The sequence below is a fragment of the Protomyctophum parallelum genome (genome assembly GCF_964188405.1).
Source record: "Protomyctophum parallelum genome assembly, chromosome: 13".
Lineage (NCBI taxonomy): Eukaryota > Metazoa > Chordata > Actinopteri > Myctophiformes > Myctophidae > Protomyctophum > Protomyctophum parallelum.
In genome coordinates, this window is record NC_139708.1 from 45611769 (window position 1) to 45634319 (window position 22551).

General features: G+C 43.3%; 1 protein-coding gene across 1 annotated transcript in view; it reads right to left on the reverse strand.

Annotated features, from left to right (window-relative positions):
• Nucleotides 1-314: 314 nt before the first annotated feature.
• The window catches only part of LOC310869692 (zinc finger CCCH domain-containing protein 7B-like), a 30209-nt gene continuing 7972 nt past the window's right edge, over nt 315-22551 (reverse strand). The window contains exons 10-23 of the mRNA XM_083780533.1: nt 22430-22516; nt 21529-21590; nt 20384-20477; nt 19403-19567; nt 16817-17022; nt 15993-16096; nt 14856-15028; nt 13003-13097; nt 10444-10679; nt 9004-9109; nt 5599-5707; nt 3855-4003; nt 1923-2092; nt 315-949 (exon numbers count right to left, since the gene is read on the reverse strand). Coding sequence (XP_083636659.1) covers nt 760-949; nt 1923-2092; nt 3855-4003; nt 5599-5707; nt 9004-9109; nt 10444-10679; nt 13003-13097; nt 14856-15028; nt 15993-16096; nt 16817-17022; nt 19403-19567; nt 20384-20477; nt 21529-21590; nt 22430-22516 — 1946 coding nt within the window. The 3' untranslated portion in view covers nt 315-759. The remainder of the gene's footprint in view (nt 950-1922; nt 2093-3854; nt 4004-5598; nt 5708-9003; nt 9110-10443; nt 10680-13002; nt 13098-14855; nt 15029-15992; nt 16097-16816; nt 17023-19402; nt 19568-20383; nt 20478-21528; nt 21591-22429; nt 22517-22551) is intronic.

Below are 22551 nucleotides of genomic sequence, written 5' to 3' on the forward strand. Positions count from 1 at the left end.
CTGAGATCAGATTCTAAAAATGTCTATTACATCCTGACAGTTTCATTATTAACCCATTCTGACCTGAGATCAGATTCTAAAAGTGTCTTCGATTTTTCAAAAATAGCAGACCTACAAGCTCGTATGAGCTTGTAGATCTGCTATTTTTAAATAGCTAAAGCATAACATGATGCCGACACCAAAATGGGTGCCCAGTCAGAATGGGTTAAGATCGTAAGCCTCGGACAAAGCCAACTCTTGTTGTGACAAATCATGACAACAAACAATGTTTTGGGCCGATCAAAAAATTAGTAAAAAAAAAAAAGGCAGGGTACAACACTTTTTCTTTTTAGTTTTCTTCCAATTATTTGAAAACATTGTGTTTATTGTCATGATTTGTCACAACAAGAGTTGGCTTTGTTCAATGATTAAATGTTAAATTAATACATTTTTGAAACGTCTATCTATGGGAAAAATGGGAAATTGGGAATTCTCTTCCGGGCCTCTAGTCGTCATGACTGCGATTACCGATTACTATTGAGAAGAAATTCAACACGGGGCCTTGTGAAAGGGAAATTACTTCATATCCCCATGCAAGCTTTGCCATAATAAAACACACTGCAATTGTAGACAACAAGTCACATTTTACCAATAACCCCCACTACTAAGGATTTTCACGATTAATCAAATCCCTGTGTCTGACAAAAATATAACTACTAGTTTTAACAGCAGACAGTACTGTCATGATCCTTAATAAAAAAAATTGTAGCAGTTCTGGTTCTAGTGCGTCTGGTCCTGCAGTAGAAAATTGTACTTGCCGAAATCTACATCGTCAGGCAAAATGAGCCGGTCTTCGCGAGCCTTGGACAGCTTCTTTCTCAGAAAGTCCCGTCTCTCAAACCATTCCAGCAGCTCCTCTGAGCTGTGGGCGTAGTCGCAGCTGGCTCCTTCTGGACATTCACTGTCCAACCTGTCAATCACATCAATCCTACTGTAAATATTATTGTTTTCTGAAAGACATTACTCTATAAGGCCATATCTCCAAAACTGGTGGGTCAAACTGAACAACCCATATGTCAATTTGAAAATTCCCCAAAAAATCCAATGGCAGTCCCTCAGTCAAATGTAGTCACATATGTCAATTTAACACATTTATTTAGACCATGAGGACGATTCTGCAAAGGCCTTCTAAATCCTCTATCCCGACAGGTAGCGTCTAGCCCCATTCAGGGTGCGAACCCATTTAGGTGTTTTTAAGCATTATCTTATACTTTAGCTATTGAAAAATAGCAGAGCTACTCGGTGCCGCGCTACGAGCTTGTAGGTCTGCTATTCGTGAAAAATCGTGAAAATGTGGCACAAATGTTTGAATATATTCTTTCAGAGCGAACATTTTTTAACTGAAATCTTTGCTTCTGGGGGGGGGGGGGGGGGGTACCTGGAACAACATATTTTCAGATGGGGTCGGCGGCCAAATACATATATTTTGGGGGGTCCTTGACATGAAAATGTTTGAGAACGACTGACATAGGGTTTTCAGAAAACTGTCTTTTTTTAGAAGGCATTTGTAGAATCGTCCTCAGGTCTAAATGGGCTAGTCTAGACTAGTAGTCTAGGAGGACACTTGTAGGCCTAGATTAAGGTCTTACCTGGGACAGATGCTAGTCTAGTCTAGCAGGACACCGTAGACCAGGTCTTACCTGGGACAGATGCTAGTCTAACTGTAGACCAGGTCTTACCTGGGACAGATGCTAGTCTAGACCAGGTCTTACCTGGGACAGATGCTAGTCTAGACCAGGTCTTACCTGGGACAGATGCTAGTCTAGACCAGGTCTTACCTGGGACAGATGCTAGTCTAGACCAGGTCTTACCTGGGACAGATGCTAGTCTAGACCAGGTCTTACCTGGGACAGATGCTAGTCTAACCGTAGACCAGGTCTTACCTGGGACAGATGTCGAGGCCGGGCCCGGGGAAGCGGTAGTTCCAGCTCAAGGCTTCGTCTTCCCCCTCACAGCTGAAGACGCGGTCCTTGTGCTTCTCAGAGGAGACGTGTTGTCGCCACTGGCGCTCGCTGTTGCTGTTCCTTCCACACAGATCGCAGTGGAAGCCACTCTGAAAGCACACACAGCATGAGATTAACGGTACCCGTTCTGACCTGAGATCAGATTCTAAAAATGTTCTTCTACATCCTGACAGTTTTCTGAAAAAGCTATGTTTCTATGTCAGTCGTTCTTCGATTTTTTCAAAAATAGCAGATCTACAAGCTCGTAGCGCGCCACTCGGTGGCGCGCTATGAGCTTGTAGATCTGCTATTTTTCAATAGCTAAAGCAAAATGTGATGCTAACACCAAAAGGGGCTCCCTCCCAAAATGGGTTAACCCATTTAGACCTAGGCCAATTCTAAAAATAAAAATAAAGTCTTCTAAATCCTGACAGTTTTCATGTTTCTATATCAGTGGTTGTCAAAACTTTTCATGTCAAGGATTCCCGTCCTGAATGGGTTAATAACCACATTACAGACAAATAATATGAAAATGTCTAATTACAAGCTGCAAAAAAAAAGGATGATGTGAATAATGTAATAATAATGTGTATAAAGCAACGGGTAAGGGCTAGTAATAAATAATTTATTATTATTTAAGTTATTATTATAGTTATTGGAGTATAGAATGACAGGAAACGGGGACAGAGTGACAAACGGCAAAGGCCATCAGCCTCGGGAATCGAACCTGCGACTGACAGGTTTGCCTTGGTGGGCATTTTGCAGAAAACCAAAAAAGTGCAAGAGCCAATCAACGCATCATGTGCTCAGGGGGCCCTGTGATTGACACTGATTCTACAACAGGTCGTTTCGAGGAAGCAATCCGATTGGTTGAAACGGCTTCTAGTCGTGGGTTAAACCAGCACCGTTCACCACCTAATCAAAACAAATAATTCAGCTGCTCTGTTTTCCCAGAGCGCTAGCAAACTCGGTGGCTAGGCTAGCTAGTTTCTTGGGACATTTGTGGTCGTAGTGACTACATCTGTCTTTAAAAAAATAATAACCTTTCAGCGATTTTCTTAGTTTTAAGGGTAACTGTTGTAGAATTGCAATATTACACTCGAGGGTGTTGTTTAACGTGATTATTGCCACTTCAGTGATGCTTGCGGAACTCGACTTCGTCTCGTTCCTGACCGCATCAATAATCACGTTAAACCACACCCTCTTGTGTAATATTGCTTAATTGTCTCTTTTTCCCGTTTTTACTGCAAACACCCACCCAGCGCTTGGGGCCAGACTGGTCTGCAGAACACACATGATAATGTGAATTTGCGTGACCGAGATGGTTTACCAGGATAGTAGTATATAGTCTTATCCATAATATTGAAGAAATAAGAGAATGCTGAGACAAAACATGTGTGGTTGTGATACACTGGTATCGTGGAAATTAAGACGTAAAACATTTAATAATACTCCGTTATAAAGAGTATATCCTCTAAAGTTACAGTCTGATATTATCTCATCTGTCACACCCCTGTGGTGCTGTTTGTTTTACAATGTCACTGTCCCATTTGTTTTAACTGGCTCAAAGTCTTGAGGCTATGTTGTCGGGTTTGGCTGTTGTGAGAGTGAGCTATAAAGGCTGTCGCCCTATTGTGACTCTGGGAGTCAGACTGGGGGTTTCCATACATGAACAGATCATGTAAGTCTTGTCTCCTTACTCGAGTAAAATCCTTATACTTCCTAACTCTGAATTCTTGTGTTGCCTCATTATCGTCATTATGAATTGTCCTTTTGAGCATGTGTCCCACAGACCGCCTTTACATTGGCCATTACGGTTAAATGTGATCTACCCACCGGCGGTACAGCGTAGTGTAAATGTGATCTACCCACCATTGGTACAGCGTAGTCCGTTGGCATGGCGATGTTCTTCTCCTCGCTGACGACAACGGTCGGGGTGGGCGTGGCGGCGGCCTCGTCTGACTGGCGGTTGTGGCCCGCCACGGACAGCCACATCTCATACATCTGCCCCACTGTATGAGCTGCAGGGACAGACGTTAATGAGAGATGATTAACCCATTCTGACCTGAGATCAGATTCTAAAAAATGTCTTCTACATCCTGACAGTTTTCTGAAAAAGCTATGTTATTTCGAGTTTTCAAAAATGGCAGACCTACAAGCTCGTAGCGCGCCACTCGGTGGCGCGCTATGAGCTTGTAGATCTGCTATTTTTCAATAGCTAAAGCATAACATAATGCTAACACCAAAAGGGGTTGCCCCCCAAAATGGGTTAATGGCAGCATGCAATGGTGCAGATTGTACTGGCATCAAAACACAGCTGTCTAAAGCAACAAGTGTGCACAGTGAATTTAGCCCATTTAGGCCTGACCTCAACATTTAAAAAAAGAATCTTCTAAATCCTCCAGTTTTCTGAAATAAATATTTTCACTATTTTTCTAAAATAGCAGACCTACAAACTCCTGCTATTTTTCAATAGCTAAAAGCTAAATTATAACAATGTTTAAAACACCAAAAGGGGTTCCCATGGGAAACCTAAATGGGTTAGGCCTGAGGCCAATTCTAAAAACGCCTCTAAATCCTGACCTAAGTTTTCTGAAAAACTTCAAATATTTATATAGCAGCATCAAACATTTTTTTTAAATTTGAATACTGTACAGAACCCCAAAAGGGGTTCCCGGGCCTGAGGGGGTAAAACACCAAAAGGGGTTCCCGCCCAGAATGGGATAAGGATCCAACTTTAATTTCTGGGTTAGTAGTATTTGGTCCACTCCAAACTGTCACCTTACTGCCTTTGTCTTTTCGTTAAATTGTGACTCTAAAAATCTACAAGAATAAACAAACCATGTAGGAATAGGATTGTTAATACGACTACAACTCAGTCAATTACATCAAGCAGTGTAATATCACTTCTTTCATGTGATATATAGGGAATCCGTGCAGTTGTGTAATGGCTAATAATCGCTAGTATTAACCCATTTAGACCTTGAGGACGCATCCGTGTCGCCTTATACTGTAGCTTTTAACCACTTTAAGCATTATTTTAAACTTTAGTCGTTGAAAAACAGCATATCTACAAGCTCATACGAGCTTGTTTTTCTGAAAACTGTCATGATTTAGAAGACATTTTTAGCAGTGTTGTTTTTGGCAGCTAAATTTTAGTTTAGTCATAGTCTTTGGACTGAAATGTCATAAGATTTTAGTCGACTAAATCTACAGTTGATTTAGTCGACTAAAATGTATTTTGGCGGGTCTTGATGCCGTCGTAATGAGTGTTTTTACACTTGCTGAAAATAGCCGATCTACAAGCTCACAACGCTATTTTCAGCATGCAACCAAGTGCAACATGACTTATACTGGATCTAGTCCACTATTCCTAACATTTTAGTCTAGTTTTTATTTGTCTATGAAATTGTCAGTATATTTAGTCTTAGTCATCATAGCTTAGTTTTATTTAGTTTCCATTCGTTTTTGTCAGTGAAAATAGGTAGTCGACGAACATTTTTCGTCTTAGTTTTAGTCGACGAAAACAACACTGATTTGTAGAATCTGTTCGGATGTCTAAATGGGTTAAACACTGGGTTAACAACACTGCTGTCAACACCATGTTTTAACTCACCATCATTGTTCTTCATGAACGTCCACATCTCCTTCTCTTCCTGGCTGTGTGCATAAGTACAGTTCCCTATGTAGTTGCACTTCTTCTGATTCACTACCTGGACACACATCTGCAACGACAAATTATGGTTAAGGAACAATAAACATTCTGATTCACAGCCTGGACACACATCTGCAAGGACACATTATGATTCACAACCTGGACACACATCTGCAAGGACACATTATGATTCACAACCTGGACACACATCTGCAAGGACACATTATGATTCACAACCTGGACACACATCTGCAAGGACACATTATGATTCACCACCTGGACACACATCTGCAACGACAAATTATGCTTAAGGAACAATAAACATTCTGATTCACAACCTGGACACACATCTGCAAGGACACATTATGCTTAAAGGGACACTTCACCCTTTTTGCAAAAAAATATATGTTAATGACATTTAGAAGCTTTAGAACACTTTCCTGGGAGTCTTTATGTGTGTAATATGTTGGTTTTAGATATTTTAGATTTTAACAGTGAGCCCAGTGTCTCTGATGTCATGGACACTGGGCTGACTTCCTTCTAGACTACAATTCCCATAATGCTTTGGTGCACTGCTCCTCCTTGTGGATTTGGGGAGGGCTGTCTTACTGAGACAACATGTAGTCCAGGAAGTAAGTGAGCCCAGTGTCCATGACATCAGAGACACTGGGCGCACTGCTAAAATCTAAAATATCTGAAACCACATATTACACAGTTACACACATAAAGTCCCCAGGAAAGTGTTCTAAATCTTCTAAACGTCATTAACATATATTATTTTGCAAAAAGGGTGAAGTGTCCCTTTAAGGAACATACTCAGGCCCCCTTTCCCACCGGTTGGTTCCCAATGGGAACCGGTTCAGTTCTTTTCCACCGGTTGGTTCCCAATGGGAACCGGTTCAGTTCTTTCCCACCGGTTGGTTCCCAATGGGAACCGGTTCAGTTCTTTTCCACCGGTTGGTTCCCAATGGGAACCGGTTCAGTTCTTTTCCACCGGTTGGTTCCCAATGGGAACCGGTTCAGTTGAATGAAAAGAATTACAATAAAATGGCTGTGTGAGTTCTGGCGAGACTATGTGCCACGTAAACTGAAACATTATACAAAAAATAGGCTATTAAGATAATTATGAATCATTCATTTGATCTCGCAAGACTCAAGAGAGCGCATTTCTCAGCACCAGAGAAATGCGCCATATAGATAAAGAAAGAGAAAGTTTTACAGCATATTAGGCTGCAATATTCATATCATATTCATATTCGAATGTCATTTTTGGCCAATTCTGGCAGCACTAGTGCAGAGGTCATGGTCTCGAGCTCCCCACAGCACAAACAAGGAAGAAATCATGATGTAGCTGTTAACCCATTCTGACCTGAGATCAGATTCATACGAGGTTTCCACTGGACACACACTGGTCTGATGAACCCATTCTGACCTGAGATCAGATTCTAAAAATGTCAGTCGTTCTTCGATTTTTCAAAAAATAGCAGACCTACAAGCTCGTATCGCGCCACTCGGTGGCGCGATATGAGCTTGTAGATCTGCTATTTTTAAATAGCTAAAGCACGACATGATGCCGACACCAAAATGGGTGCCCGTTCAGAATGGGTTAATAAACACAGCAACACAACATGGAAGTATTTTGCTTTTAGGATTCTTTTTCATGACATCATTCACAGCCGTAGCCGTTATTAGAAACGAACAGTGAAGAGAGACAGGGGCAGAGAAGGAGGCAACGTTCAAAATATGTTGTTAAAGCGCCTTTCCAAGTGCTCGGAGCGTTTCACAATGGTTCATTCATTCATGATACATTGGGAGGTGAAGCGGTGAACAGTCGACGCCAGCGCCCTCACTTCCCAAATTCACACACCAATGGTGGCAAGCTAGCACTGACCGACCGAATGTAGGGTTCAGTGTCTGGTAACAAGACAACTCACCCCGTTTCTGTTTTCCTCCCAGACTGTTCCCCAGTGAGGGGTGGGAGAGGCTGGACAGCAGACGGCTGGACTTTGAATTTCTCTAACTATAAACTTTCACCCAAAGTGATATTGCCCTGTTTGTCCCTGTTTAAGTGTGGACTTGATGTCATATGAAAAAGGACTATACAGAGACATTGGAGTTGGAGCCACATGGAGGGGGGACGAGGGAGGGAAGAGGGGTAGAAAGAAATATATCTTGGGAATTGCTCGTGTGTCATATGTGAAAATGCTATCTGTATTGTACTGCTCTTTCCAAATAAAACAAATAGCAAAGTACAAATATAATTTATGAAAAACTACTACAGTGAAGTCTGTTCACAGAAGTTGTTGTAGGATATGTGGGGATTATCTGACGAGGTACCATATACTAAATAATACTAAATTGTTTATAGGGTCAATATAAGTAAAATAATATAGCCTTTCCACAGGAGTATCTTTTTATATTTTTCCAAAAAAGAATACAAACAGCCAATAGCATATTACAAAGTTATCCCCCTCACTGGGGAAAATTCCGGGAGGAAAAACGGGCAAGCACCGGGGTGAGTTGTCCAGTATTCCAGTGTCTTGCCCAAGGGCACTTTGACATGTGGACAGGAGGATTCAAACCTCCGACCCACGGATCATTGGACGACCTGCTCTATACCTCTTGAGCCACAGCCGCCCTATATAACATGTTGAACTATCAAATTATCAATAAAATAATAACAATTATGTGATTATACACATCACAGACACATTCACATGGTCACTTAACACCGAGTACATCCTCAAGAATGCTCAGCAGCGACTGGCAGTACACAAGGACTAGTGAACTTTTATCGCTGTATAATTGAAAGTGTCTTAACTGGCTGTATCACAGTGTGGTACGGTAACACGACCGCTCAGGACTGCAACAGGTTGCAGAGGACCGTTAAAACAGCAGCTAAATTCATCGGCAGCACAGAATTACCCAGTCTCCACAACCTCTACACCACTCGTTGTATGAAACGAGTCATGAAAGACACCAGCCATCCCGCAAATACCCTGTTCAAACCACTCCCTTCCAAAAAACGCTACCAGAGCATCAAATCTCGCACCACCCGTCTCAGTAACAGTTTCTACCCCCCGGGCAGTCAGGCTGCTGAACAGCTGACCTTGAACTGTATTGCACTGTTTTGTCACTTCACTTGCACTTTTTTTTTGTCTTTTTCTTGCACTATAGATGTTTGTTTATGTCCTATGTATGTAAGACTGAGAGTGCTCTCAGCTCTGAGCAAAATAATTTTCATTGTATTTATACTCTGTATCTATACACATGACAAATAAACCTGAACCTGATTTTCAGGTTTTTCTGCAATAATATAGCGAGTAAAAACGCTCACATGGCAGCTAAAAGAACGTCAGAACCCACCTCATACTGCAGCGGGTGGTTCTTGGCGTGAGGCAGCGATCGACAGGAGATCCACTTATTCCTGTCCAGGGACTTCACCAGCAACACGCGTCTCTCCTTGATCCAACTGAATTAAGACAAAAAGGGATGGACAGAAAAAAATGAGAATGAATTTGACTCATTTGGTTTTATTGTCCAATAGAGCACCGAAGTACTTTTTATTTGCATTATAATCCCCATAGGGGGATTTTAGATCGCCTCATATAAGAACTGTGTTTGAAAAATAAACATGTCATCCCGGCTGCTTCACTCATATGGATATGAAGAATCAACTGACTGAGAGAAAACACTAATGTTAGTGCTACTGAATTAGTTACATTTTCGCTAGAAGCAGACTGTATCAGACAGACACCTCCCTGACAATATAACGATACAGAGACACCTCCCTGACAATATAACGATACAGAGACACCTCCCTGACAATATAACGATACAGAGACACCTCCCCGACAATATAACGATACAGAGACACCTCCCTGACAATATAACGATACAGAGACACCTCCCTGACAATATAACGATACAGAGACACCTCCCCGACAATATAACGATACAGAGACACCTCCCCGACAATATAACGATACAGAGACACCTCCCTGACAATATAACGATACAGAGACACCTCCCTGACAATATAGCGATACAGAGACACCTCCCCGACAATATAACGATACAGAGACACCTCCCTGACAATATAACGATACAGAGACACCTCCCTGACAATAACAGCTTGTTTATTTTTGGACGCTTATAGTAGACGATATTAAGATCACCCCATGTTATTCTCCATAGAGAAATTACTTCCGCGAACCAGGGGAATCGAAGGGATGGGCGAGTTACGTCAGGACTTCGGTGCTCTATTTGGCTACATTATATAATTTTTTTCCACAACTGCTCAGTTTCTTTTACCAGCTTGTGGAGCAAGTTGGTCTAAATACTGAATTTAGCGCAGCGACTGATGCTGCGCTAGTCGGGATTAGCTGTCCTTTAAGCCAATGGGGAGTCCACAATGCCTTCCAATACTCCAAGTTCAATAATGTAAACTGTATGTTTTATTAGACCGAAACAGCACAAACTGATTTACATCACAGGCAAAGAATTCAAAACATGGAAATGATGTTCCCCAACATCCACTACACAAAATAACCCATTTTGGCGTTAGCATTATGTTATGCTTTAGCTATTGAAAAATAGCAGATCTACAAGCTCATAGCGCGCCACCGAGTGGCGCGCTACGAGCTTGTAGGTCTGCTATTTTTGAAAAAAAAACGAAGAACGACTGACATAGAAACATAGCTTTTTCAGAAAAAACTGTCAGGATGTAGAAGACATTTATAGAATCTGATCTCAGGTCAAAATGGGATAAATTACATTGCCTGGATGGAGGAGGTCTTTGCTCACCTGTGACTGGCCTTGGCTGTGCAGTATTTAAGGGCTCTGTCGGGCTCACTGACGAGGCCGTCGCGCCAGCACGTAGCGCACGCAAACTTCATCCTCAGGTTGGGGTTCAGGCTCTTGTCTCCACCGCCGGGTCCTTTGGTTCGGCTGACACCTCCTCCTCCTCCTGCTCCTCCTCCTCCTCCTCCTCCTCCTCCTCCTCCCACAGCCGCCCCGACAGAGGAGGGGGGTTTGGGGTCCTAACATAAGCCAAGATAGGGTGAGAAGTTCAGTCACACGAGAGAGACTCGGAGTAGAACCGCTGCTCCTTTCGCCTGGAAAGGAGTCAGCTGAGGTGGTTCGGGGCATCTGGTTAGGATGCCTCTCGGGCGCCTCCCTAGGGAGGTCCTCGACGCACGTCCCACTGGGAGGAGACCCCCGGGGCAGACCAAGGACCACGTCCCACTGGGAGGAGACCCCGGGGCAGACCAAGGATCACGTCCCACTGGGACTCTGGGAGGAGACCCCGGGGCAGACCAAGGACCACGTCCCACTGGGAGGAGACCCCGGGGCAGACCAAGGACCACGTCCCACTGGGAGGAGACTCCGGGGCAGACCAAGGACCACGTCCCACTGGGAGGAGACCCCGGGCAGACCAAGGATCATGTCCCACTGGGAGGAGACCCCGGGGCAGACCAAGGACCACGTCCCACTGGGAGGAGACTCCGGGACAGACCAAGGCGCAGTTGGAGGAAACACATCGACTCACTGGCCTTGGAACGTCTCGGAATCCCCCCAGGAGGAAGTCACTAATGTTGCTCTGGAGAGGGAAGTCTGGAGCTCTCTGGTGGAGCTGTTGCCCCCCGCGACCCGACTACGGATAAGCGGTTGAAGATGGATGGATGGACATAAGCCAAGTACAGTAGTTTTCATTTGAATGATCTTTCAACTGTATCTATATTTTAGCGCCGATGAAGAATTGTTCCATTCGTGTAATAATATGCTTTAGGATTATTTTTCTTAATTTGCACATGTTGGTAAAAAAAAACCCTGTGTATATTCTGGAAATTCACATTTCCTACCTACATACTGTCATTAACGTTTAGATGTACAGTGTATTACAGTTTTGGTGTGGCATCTTCGTTTCATTTTCAATAACTTTGTTATTTCATTGTGTTTAATTGTAATTGCGATATGGATCTCCCTGGGTCTGAACTAAAGATTGAATTGAATGTGTGGGTTATCCTTCACATTATCCATTTGCACAAATTTACTATGCAGTAATACACCCAAACTTACTATCCTTGAAATATTACATGAAAATAATAGAATATCGGCAAAGGAGAGGAAGAAATTAAATGGTCGTGAAAACAAACAAAGACTATAGTAGAGTAACAGAAGCCCCTTTTGCATTGCCCATTTAAAGGTATATTCAGTGATTTCACTCAAAAAACCGTAGGTTTCGTTTTTGGCTGTGGGACCCAGCCTTTCGTCCAATCAGGATAGAGAGTCAAAAACGAAACCTAAGGTTTGTTGACCCCCAGGGGTTAACTGGGGACAGGGAGGAACTCCTTATATGGCCAGCACACTCTATAGTAGGGAGGATTATCACAACAAAAAAAAAAAAAAGTGATATTTGAATTAAGTGAAATCACTGAATATACCTTTAAGTTTACGGAATTGAATATACCGTACAAGGCCAGCCTACTGAATCTTTGAATATAATATTCTTTCAGAAGACTTTTTTTCTACATCAAACCACTCTGAACCACGCTTTTTCAAAAATAGCAGACCTACAAGCTTGTAGCATGCCACTCGGTGGCGCGCTATGAGCTTGTAGATCTGCTATTTTTCAATAGCTAAAGCATAACATGATGCTAACACCAAAAGGGGTTCCACTACCTGCCCAAAATGGATTAAAGACTGAGTGCCGTGATCCCCCCCCCCCCCCCTCTAAAACATGATCATCAGGTATTATGATTATACTAGTTAGAATTATTTTCCAAAAAGTGTAAGAAAGTTTCTAAATTATGTTTTTCATGTGGCCACGCCCAGCAGTTCCACACCAAAGCCTTTTGACTCAAAGGCTTTCAGAAGAAACCGAAGATACACAGGGAAGACACCTGGGGGTCTATTAGAGAAATACTAACTCCATAGTCACATACAAAACTGGAAAAGCACAAAACTATGGCACCCCGTCTTTAAGCTAAATTATTTCAAACAATATTTGGTTAAGCAGACAGACAGACGGACACAAATAAAGAAAGAGAAAGGTCAAGATCAAAGTCAATGACCATGTCAGATACAGCAGCTATATGCTGTAAAAATAACCCATTGTGGTGTTTTAACTAAGCATTATGTTATACTTTAGCTATTGAAAAATAGCAGATCTACAAGCTCATAGCGCGCCACCGAGTGGCACGCTACGAGCTTGTAGGTCTGCTATTTTTGAAAAATCGTGAAAATGCCGCACAAATCTTTAAATATAATACTCTTTCAGAAACATTTATTTATTTTTTAGACGTCAGGCCTAAATGGGTTATAATATATATATATAATGGAATAGTGCAAAGCTCATCTTACTTTCGGCACTTTCTGTTTGTCTGCAAAATTCGCATTCCGTTGCTGTTCCTGATGATATTTCCTGGATTTCTCCTCAATTTCCTCAGGTGTGATACCTATAGATATAGACAGACAGACAGACAGACAAACAGAGACAGAAAGACAGACAGACTTCAGTGTGTGACTGTGAACCCCAGGAGAAATTATGTGAGTATGCTGCCACCTGCTGGATTTGACTAAGAATGCTGTTGTAGGTGAACACTATCACATTATCACATTAAACCAAAATACGTTTCAATTAATATTTACGAACACAAACACTGACATAAATTGACACAAGTAACCCATTATAATGGATTGATCCATTATAATCCATTCGAATATTACATTTAAAACACCACATGATTCGAACGAATTTCGAATGATTTCGAATGTCGAATGTATATGATTTTAATATGAATACGATATGAATATTGCAGCCTAATATGCTGTAAAACTTTCTCTTTCTTTATCTATATGGCGCATTTCTCTGGTGCTGAGAAACGCGCTATTCATTTTTTTTTTACATTCGAAATATTCATTAGAATATGGAATATTCGTTGGCAGCACTGCTGTAAACCATATCTCTACTGTATTCAGGAGGTATGCGTCTGCCAGACAGTGGCCTTGTGGTTAGAGTGTCCGCCCTGAAACTGGGAGGTCGGGGTTCGATCCCCGGCCGGGTCATACCAAAGACTGTAAAACTGGTTGGAATAACGTGTTCCTTCCACGCGCTACGTCCAACCAGGGAAACTCCCCCTGTCAGGTGTAAAGGAGCAACTTGGACACTCAGGCATGAAGGAAGCATGAGTTCAAGTCCGTTGCTCTCCCCTTGTCCCCCATATATGGGGACTAGGTTGGCGGAGGGAGAGCCCAGGATCACATTAGATGATTGACACAGGGGTGAAAAATGAGTGGGATAAAATCGTGGGATAAAAGATATATATAAAAAATAAAAATAAAAAGACTGTAAAAATGGGACCCAATGCCTCCCTGCTCAGCATCAAAGGGTTGGATTGGGGGGTCAAATAAATCTACTAATCAAATGATTCCCGAGCGCGGCACGGCTGCAGCTCAGCGCTCCCTGGCTGCAGCTCAGCGCTCCCTGGCTGCAGCTCAGCGCTCCCTGGATGCAGCTCAGCGCTCCCTGGCTGCAGCTCAGCGCTCCCTGGCTGCAGCTCAGCGCTCCCTAGCTGCAGCTCAGCGCTCCCTGGCTGCAGCTCAGCGCTCCCTGGCTGCAGCTCAGCGCTCCCTGGCTGCAGCTCAGCGCTCCCTGGCTGCAGCTCAGCGCTCCCTGGCTGCAGCTCAGCGCTCCCTGGCTGCAGCTCAGCGCTCCCTGGCTGCAGCTCAGCGCTCCCTGGCTGCAGCTCAGCGCTCCCTGGCTGCAGCTCAGCGCTCCCTGGCTGCAGCTCAGCGCTCCCTGGCTGCAGCTCAGCGCTCCCTGGCTGCAGCTCAGCGCTCCCTGGCTGCAGCTCAGCGCTCCCTGGCTGCAGCTCAGCGCTCCCTGGCTGCAGCTCACTGCTCCTAGCAGTGTTGTTTTCGTCGACTAAAACTATGACAAAAGATGTCCGTCGCCTACCTTTTTCCACTGAGGAAAACTAAACGGAAACTAAATGAAAACTAAGCTACGACGACTAAAACTATGACTAAATATACTGACAATTGTGTCAACAAATTCAAACTAGACTAAAATGTTAGGAAGGGACTATATAGTGGACAAGAGATCCAGTATAAGTCATTTTATCGGCTATTTTCAGCAAAAATCTGAAAAAAACCAGCCAAAAACAACACTGGCTCCAAATGTCACTGCGGTAAACGTGTGTGACAAATCTTACCCGAGTCTCTCTCCACCTTCCAGGTCTGCATCTCGATGACAGAATGGGCATAATGGCAGTTGTCCCCGTAATGGCAGCGGGTCGCATGGCGACACAGCTCCAAAAGGCACTTCTGGACCAGGGGGCGGATCTTGCTGTAAACCTCAATGTTGGACATTGCAAATACCAAACACCTGAGGATGATAGAAAGGACAGTTTAACCCATTCTGACCTGAGATCAGATTCATACGAGGTTTCCGCCGGACACACACTGGTCTGATGAACCCATTCTGACCTGAGATCAGATTCTAAAAATGTCAGTCGCTCTTCGATTTTTCAAAAATAGCAGACCTACAAGCTCGTATCGCGCCACTCGGTGGCGCGATATGAGCTTGTAGGTCTGCTATTTTTAAATAGCTAAAGCATGACATGATGCTGACACCAAAATGGGTGCCCGTTGAGAATGGGTTAATAATAATAATAATAATGAATTGCATTTTTATAGCGCTTTTCCAAGTGCTCAAAGCGCTTTACAATGGTTCACATTGGGAGGTGAAGCGGCGAACAGTCGACGCCAGCGTCCTCACTTCCCACATTCACTCACCGACGGTGGCATGAAGCTCACACCGACCGACTCATTGGAGGCAATGTGGGGTTCAGTGTCTTGCCCAAGGACACTTCAATGTAGGGTTCAGTGTCTTGCCCAAGGACACTTCAATGTGGGGTTCAGTGTCTTGCCCAAGGACACTTCCACATGGCCAGGAGGAGGAGCCGGGATTCGAACCGCCGACCCAGGGATCATTGGACGACCTGCTCTACCTCCTGAGCCACAGCCGCCCATAACAGTTTGTGTGTGTGTGTGTGTGTGTGTGTGTGTGTGTGTGTGTGTGTGTGTGTGGTTAGCCTTCCTGGGTCCATAACATAATATAATGTCCCTTTAAAACCCATTTTGGTGTTAGCATTATTTTACTTTAGCTATTGAAAAATAGCAGATCTACAAGCTCATAGCGCGCCACCAAGTGGCGCGCTACGAGCTTGTAGGTCTGCTATTTTAGAAAAAAATCGAAGAACGACTGACATAGAAACGTAGCTTTTTCAGAAAACTGTCAGGATGTAGAAGACATTTTTAGAATCTGATTTTAGGTCAGGATAACTCACTTATTGGTATCAAAGGTGTGTCCGCCCTGCGGGTTGGAGCAGATGGTGGGGTCATCCGTGCAGGGTCTACTGATGATCCGAGTGGGTTTACCGTCAAAGCACTCCTGGAGGAAGAAAACAAAATATATGGAGGGGAGAGAGAGAAGGATACAAACACATTTTTTATACTCCCATTTGCATGCTTGTTTTGTGTGTGTGTGTGTGTGTGTGTGGGTGTGTGTGTGTGTTCATATGTTTCATCATCTGCCAAAATGTATAAGCACTCACGTGTTTCAACTGCCATGTTCATGCACAATAATGAAAATGATGCTTTTTCAGATGTCACAGCTAATACACCAGATATTGTTGTTGTTGTTAAGGACAGTAGAGAAGTGACCATTTTGGAAGTGGCATCATGTACATTTGACCACAGTCTGGAAGAGGCATTCCTTACCAAGGTGCTTAAGTACCAGCGTCTTAAGGATGCTATTATACAGCTTGGCTACAGATGTAAACTACTTGTGTTCATATTTGGAAGCCTCGGTAATGTCCATAAATCAGTCGTGAGGGGCCTGCAGATTGCAGGCATGCCCAATAAGCCGAGAGCTGATCAGGCATCGGCAAAATTCGGTTCAGTGTCTGCAATAATTGGCAGTCGACCATATATGGAGAAGGCGATGCTTTTTGTACCCGTGATCTGTATCCTGAAGCACTTGTTGTAGAGTTTCTTTCAAGTTTGCGCATCCACTATTGTTTGTGTTTAAGAAATTCCTTGTAAAATGTGAATGCAAATAAAGATGTTAAATGTGTGTGTGTGTGTGTGTGTGTGTGTGAGAGAGACTAACCTGACAGAGCAGCATGAACATCCCTTTGTGTTCCACTATGAGCTGCGTGACAACATGAGCGACGTCCTGCGTTCCTCCAAACAGCATGGATCTGACCATGGCTCCCTTCCGTTCTTCCGTCCACACGTCTATCTCCAGCTGGTTGTAGGCGAAGGTGCAGTTCTCTCCAAACTTGCACGTGCCCACGTCTCCGGACAGCATCAGCTCTAAGGACAATAAGAAGTAACGCAACTGTCAGACATACAGGGAGTGGATCATTCTTATATATATATATTGATACTATACGTTACCTCATGGCTGGGGTCAGACATTATGGAAGAAAAGAAGGACATTATTCCTCCTTACTGGAGGTCTGTCTGAATTTGTAGTCAATGGACAACACTGCTAACTCAAAGAACACAAGCATCTTCTAGCGCTTTAGTTGGACTAGCTAGTTTGCAGAATGTGGTTCTCTCTCTCTCTCTCAAGGGGAAATATGTGTTCCTACAACTTCCTAGTGGACAGTAGGAATCAAACCATTTCTAACCTGCCATCCCTATTTTGAGCAAAAGTTGTAGATCTACTCTACAAGCTCAACATAGCGTCGTAATGTGATATGTGAGCTTTTAAATCAGCTATATACAAAAGTACAAAACATTTGTGAAAGTATGAAATAGGGCTTATGTTGTGTACTGTACCGTCTATGCTACTGGTATCTTCAGTTTATATAGTTTACTTCTCCAAAGTGTGTGAATGTTCTTCAGAAGTCGTACCAAATGGCCATAACATGTCATTATAGCCTACTACGGAGTTTCAGTAAAGCATTCTGACAGGGAAAATAGATGCATTCTAACCATACCGATCATTCTCAGTTTCTTGTGGTAAGGAAGATAGTTAACTATCTTTAATCCTTTCTTTTGTTTTATTTGTCATGCTCATGTGTGGGCCTCTGTAGAAGAACACAATAGCTCTAATTATGGGAGACTTTGGGCGATGCCAGCAATGTCTGGTTTTAACTTTCACCCATGCAGCCAAATCACGTTCTTATCCATAATCGAGATAAAAGAATGCTCTGTCGGATATTATTACATCCGTTTATATACGGAATGAGACATCCAAACTGGGACTCCTTGTCTTACGGTGTACATGTAAAGATGCATTCATATTTTATTCTCTATGCCCGGCTAAAGGCACGCTGGAGAACCTGGAATTCAGCCCGTCTCTCTCTGCGTCTGTCTGTCTGTCTGTCTGTCTGCAGCTAATGGGCTGTATTTTGCGTGTCTTAAGTACTAGGTCTTATTACCTAACTTGAGTAAACTAAAGACCTGGAGGCGTGATCAATGCCATTTGGCTATTCTGAGTGGCCAAAGAGCATTGACGCCTCCAGGTCTTAAGTTAAGTAATAAGGCCTGGTACTTAAGACACGCAAAATACAGCCCAATGTCTCTAAATACTACGGCCATCAGGCTCCGCCAGGACTGACATTAACCCATTCTGACCTGAGATCAGATTCTAAAAATGTCTTCTACATCCTGACAGTTTTCTGAAAAAGCTATGTTTCTATGTCAGTCGTTCTTCGATTTTTCAAAAATAGCAGACCTACAAGCTCGTAGCGCGCTATGAGCTTGTAGATCTGCTATTTTTCAATAGCTAAAGCATAACATAATGCTAACACCAAAAGGGGTTCCTGCCCAATATGGGTGAACACATTGGGCAGCGGCACTGGCATCTCCATCCTGGGCATGATGTCACAATAAATAGGCCATTATTATGTAAAAATAGGCGAACCCTGAGCGGTTCCACCGCGGCATATTATATGACAAATCATTATCTGGCATTCGTCACTGTCTGCTACTGTATAATGTTTCCCAGTCTCCGTCAATTGCAATGCCAGCCTTTGGGGCAGCGGTGGCCGAACGGTTTGCGGAGCGGTCTTGATACCGAAAGGACGCCAGTTCGAATCCCCGGACCGGCACGTTAAAATTACCACCGCTGAAGTGCCCTTGAGCAAGGCATTGAACCCCTACCATGAAATGTTCTATGAGCAGGGTGTGGCTGTAAACAAGCATCTCGAGCTTAGTCCACTTCCCTGGGTAAACAAAGAACTTTGCTTTGCTTTGTATGTGCATAATCTATAATCTATATATACGTAGTGTGTATATATATATATATATATATATATATGACAAATGTATGTACTGCAGTCAGTGTTGGGGTTATGCACAGGCAACGTTGAGTGTACTCTATAACCTCGCATCACCAGGCTTTCCTAAACAGAGGAGAAACGTTGAGTCTACAAAAACTATATTGTATGACAAGAGACATCACTGACAAATCCTTGGCATTTTATCTCTTCAATAAGCGTCGAGCATGCAGCAACCATCACTACAAGCTGTATTTCTTTTCACGCGTGTGAGGGTACCTACCCTATAGGGGACACGGGGAGAACATGTGAGGGTACCTACCCTAGGGGACACGGGGAGAACATGTGAGGGTACCTACCCTATAGGGGACACGGGGAGAACATGCAAGGAGTGTGTGTGCTCTTCGCCACTTTGCATTTAAAATCACTCAGCCGTCAGTTTTTCTTTTTTTTAGCATCCTTACCCTTGCAAATCATAAATGGCCCAACATGGACCCTGGCAGGAACCGATCGTATCCTGGTCCACTCCAAACCAGAACCAGAACCGGCCTTCCTCCTGCACAGCAGAACGTCCTGCTTACAGGTGTGGACGAGGCCCGGCTTGTGAGCAAAACTATATACTCCTTTACCTGAAAAAAAGAGAAAGGGGCATTTAGACCATTTAGACCTGAGATCGATTCTACAAATGCCTTCTAAATCCTGACAGTTTTCTGAAAAACTCATGTTTCTAATATCAGTGCTTCTCAAACATTTTCATGTCAAGGACCCCCAGAAATATATGTATTTGGCCGCCGACCCCCATCTGAAAATATGATGTTCCAGGGACCAGAAACAAAGATTTGAGTTAAAAACGTCGTGAAAAATAGCAGACCTAAAAGCTCGTAGCTATGAGCTTGTAGATCTGCTATTTCTCAATAGCTAAAGTACAACATAATGCTTAAAACACCAAAAGGGGTTCCCCTCCCGCCCCAAAATGGGTTATTCATCCTGCAGAGGGAAATTCAGTAAACAAGCGGGAGGTCGACAGGAGGAGACAGAGTCCTACCAAAGACTGTAAGAATGGGACCCAATGCCTCCCTGCTTGGCACTCAGCATCAAAGGGTTGGATTGGGGGGTCAAATCTACTAATCAAATGATTCCCGAGCGCGGCACGGCTGCGGCTCACCGCAAATAACTTTTTGAATGAGACTTTCACCCAGTATGAAGCTAAATGTGACACCAAGCCCGGCGAGCCCGCATAGAAGTCGATGGGGAAAGTTAATACTTTCTGACGTCATCATCATGATAGCATTGTTTGATAGCCGTTCTTATCAGTAGCCGTTCTTATCAGTATCTCCTGAGGGGCGTGACATTGGGCCTTTAACGACTGTGGCATCCGGTCCATAATAATTGGCAATAAAACGTCTCGTCGTTTATGGCTCTTAAACAGGGAGCGTATAGCATACCTTCCTGGCGGAAACAGGTGGCGCAGGCGGGCATGAAGTCGTGGGTGGAGGCCAGGGGGTTGAAGGCACTTTTCACGTAGCCATTTTGCTTCTTCTGCAGATTTAAGAGTTAAACACAAACCCTCGTCATTAACCCATTCTGACCTGAGATCAGTTTCTAAAAATGTCTAGATTTTTCAAAAATGGCAGACCTACAAGCTCGTAGCGCACCACCGAGTGGCGCGCTATGTGCTTGTAGATCTGCTATTTTTCAATAGCTAAAGCATAGCATAATGCTAACACCAAAAGGGGTTCCCGGACAAACACACGGAAAAGACGAGGACAGTGTTGTTTTTGGCAGCTAATTTTCGATTTCCGTTTTAGTCATAGTCTTTTTGAATAGTTTTTGGTTGCATGCTGAAAATAGCAGATCTACAAGCTCACATGTAGATCTGCTGTTTTCAGCATGCAACCTAGCATAAAACTGGATCTCTTAGTTACTAGTCCACTATGATGAATTCCTGTTCTGTTCTTTAACTACATAGAAATGTCTATTCGTACGTCTCTAAATGTTTTGATGAATTGAACAATGTGGACCCTGTTGTAAACAAGTGTAATGCTTAATTGGGTCGTCCACTCAGTTAACAGTCTTTGTATTGAGTTTGTGCTTGAAATGTACTGTAATTCTACAAACTGTTAATAAATATTTCAATTCAAAATTCAATTCAGTTCCTCCATAAAAAATTTGTTTTTATTTGTTGACGAAATTGTCAGTGTATTTAGTCTTAGTTTTAGTCATCATGGCTTAAGTTTTTATTTAGTTTCCATTTAGTTTTCGTCAGTGGAAAAGGGTAGCCTGGGCACCATTTCATTTCGGTATATGATCGGGGCGGAAGCGGATGATATCGTTACGTCATGTTGTAGTCATTGTTTTGTAGTCGACAGACAGGAACAACAGGCGGCTGCAACTTCCTTTTCCCTCAATAAAAGCTACAGGCTACGAGAGCTTTTATTGAGAGGGAAAAGGAAGTTGAAACAGAGACAAGGCTTTCCTCCGAGGTGGTGGAAAGCCTGGTGAGGCGAGGATAGGAAAAGGGTAGTCGACGAACATTTTTCGTCTTAAGTTTTAGTCGACAAAATCAACACTGGATGAGGATAAAGCTTACTTTTTGGTTGAGCTTGGCGAAGCGAGGAGGAAGTTCAACTGCAGTGTAGGAGGACCTGCTGCCTGAGAGGACAAACGTATCAGTTAAGGACCGTGTATGATAACAGCATCCTAAGGTTAGCAAGGAATATCACCTCTAATACTAAGCATGTGTTGTATGGAGAATATAGGTTGCTACCTTCAGGAAGGAGATATGGTGTACCAGCATACAATAAGGTCAGACTAAAGAGGTCCTTTGTCCACCAGTCGACTTTGAGGCTTAATCAGGAGTTGTAGTAGCCACGGGGTAATCTAAGCGGTGGATGTTGCTCTTGTCTTCATGTCTTTATGTATGTAGATTGTCTTGTTCTTTGTGTTATGTCAAATGTGTGTACCGGTATATGTGTTCTGAATACTTGGCTGCTGTGTCGCAAGACACATTTCAGTGTGAACTGACAATAAAGTACTATATCATATCATATCATATCGTGTACACGTTATGGGGACAATACGTTTACAATATTGACAAATGTCACTTACTCATTTATTTTTTTGAGTGATATTGTGCATTATGTTTATAATATACCCTCTATTTCTGCATTACAAGAGGCCTAGTTCTATTTTAACCCATTCTGACCTGAGATCAGATTCTAAAAATGTCTTCTACATCCTGACAGTTTTCTGAAAAAGCCATGTTTCTATGTCAGTCGTTGTCATTTTTCTAAAATGGCAGACCTACAAGCTCGTAGCGCGCCGTAGATCTGCTATTTTTCAATAGCTAAAGCACAACATAATGCTAACACCAAAAGGGGTTCCCAGTTCCCACCCAAAATGGGTTTATCTCTGGATTTTCAAAACAACATAGTTTGTGAACCAATCAAAGAGACAGAGGCAGATTCAACAAAATCAACAATGACATTGACCTTGGCTGCGCTTTGGCTGCGAATGCTGAGCGAGAGTTTCATCCATGGTGGGCAGACGACCGGCATGATAGGCATCGCTGGCGGAGTCTATAAAGACAGAGAGAGATGGATTAGGACTCACT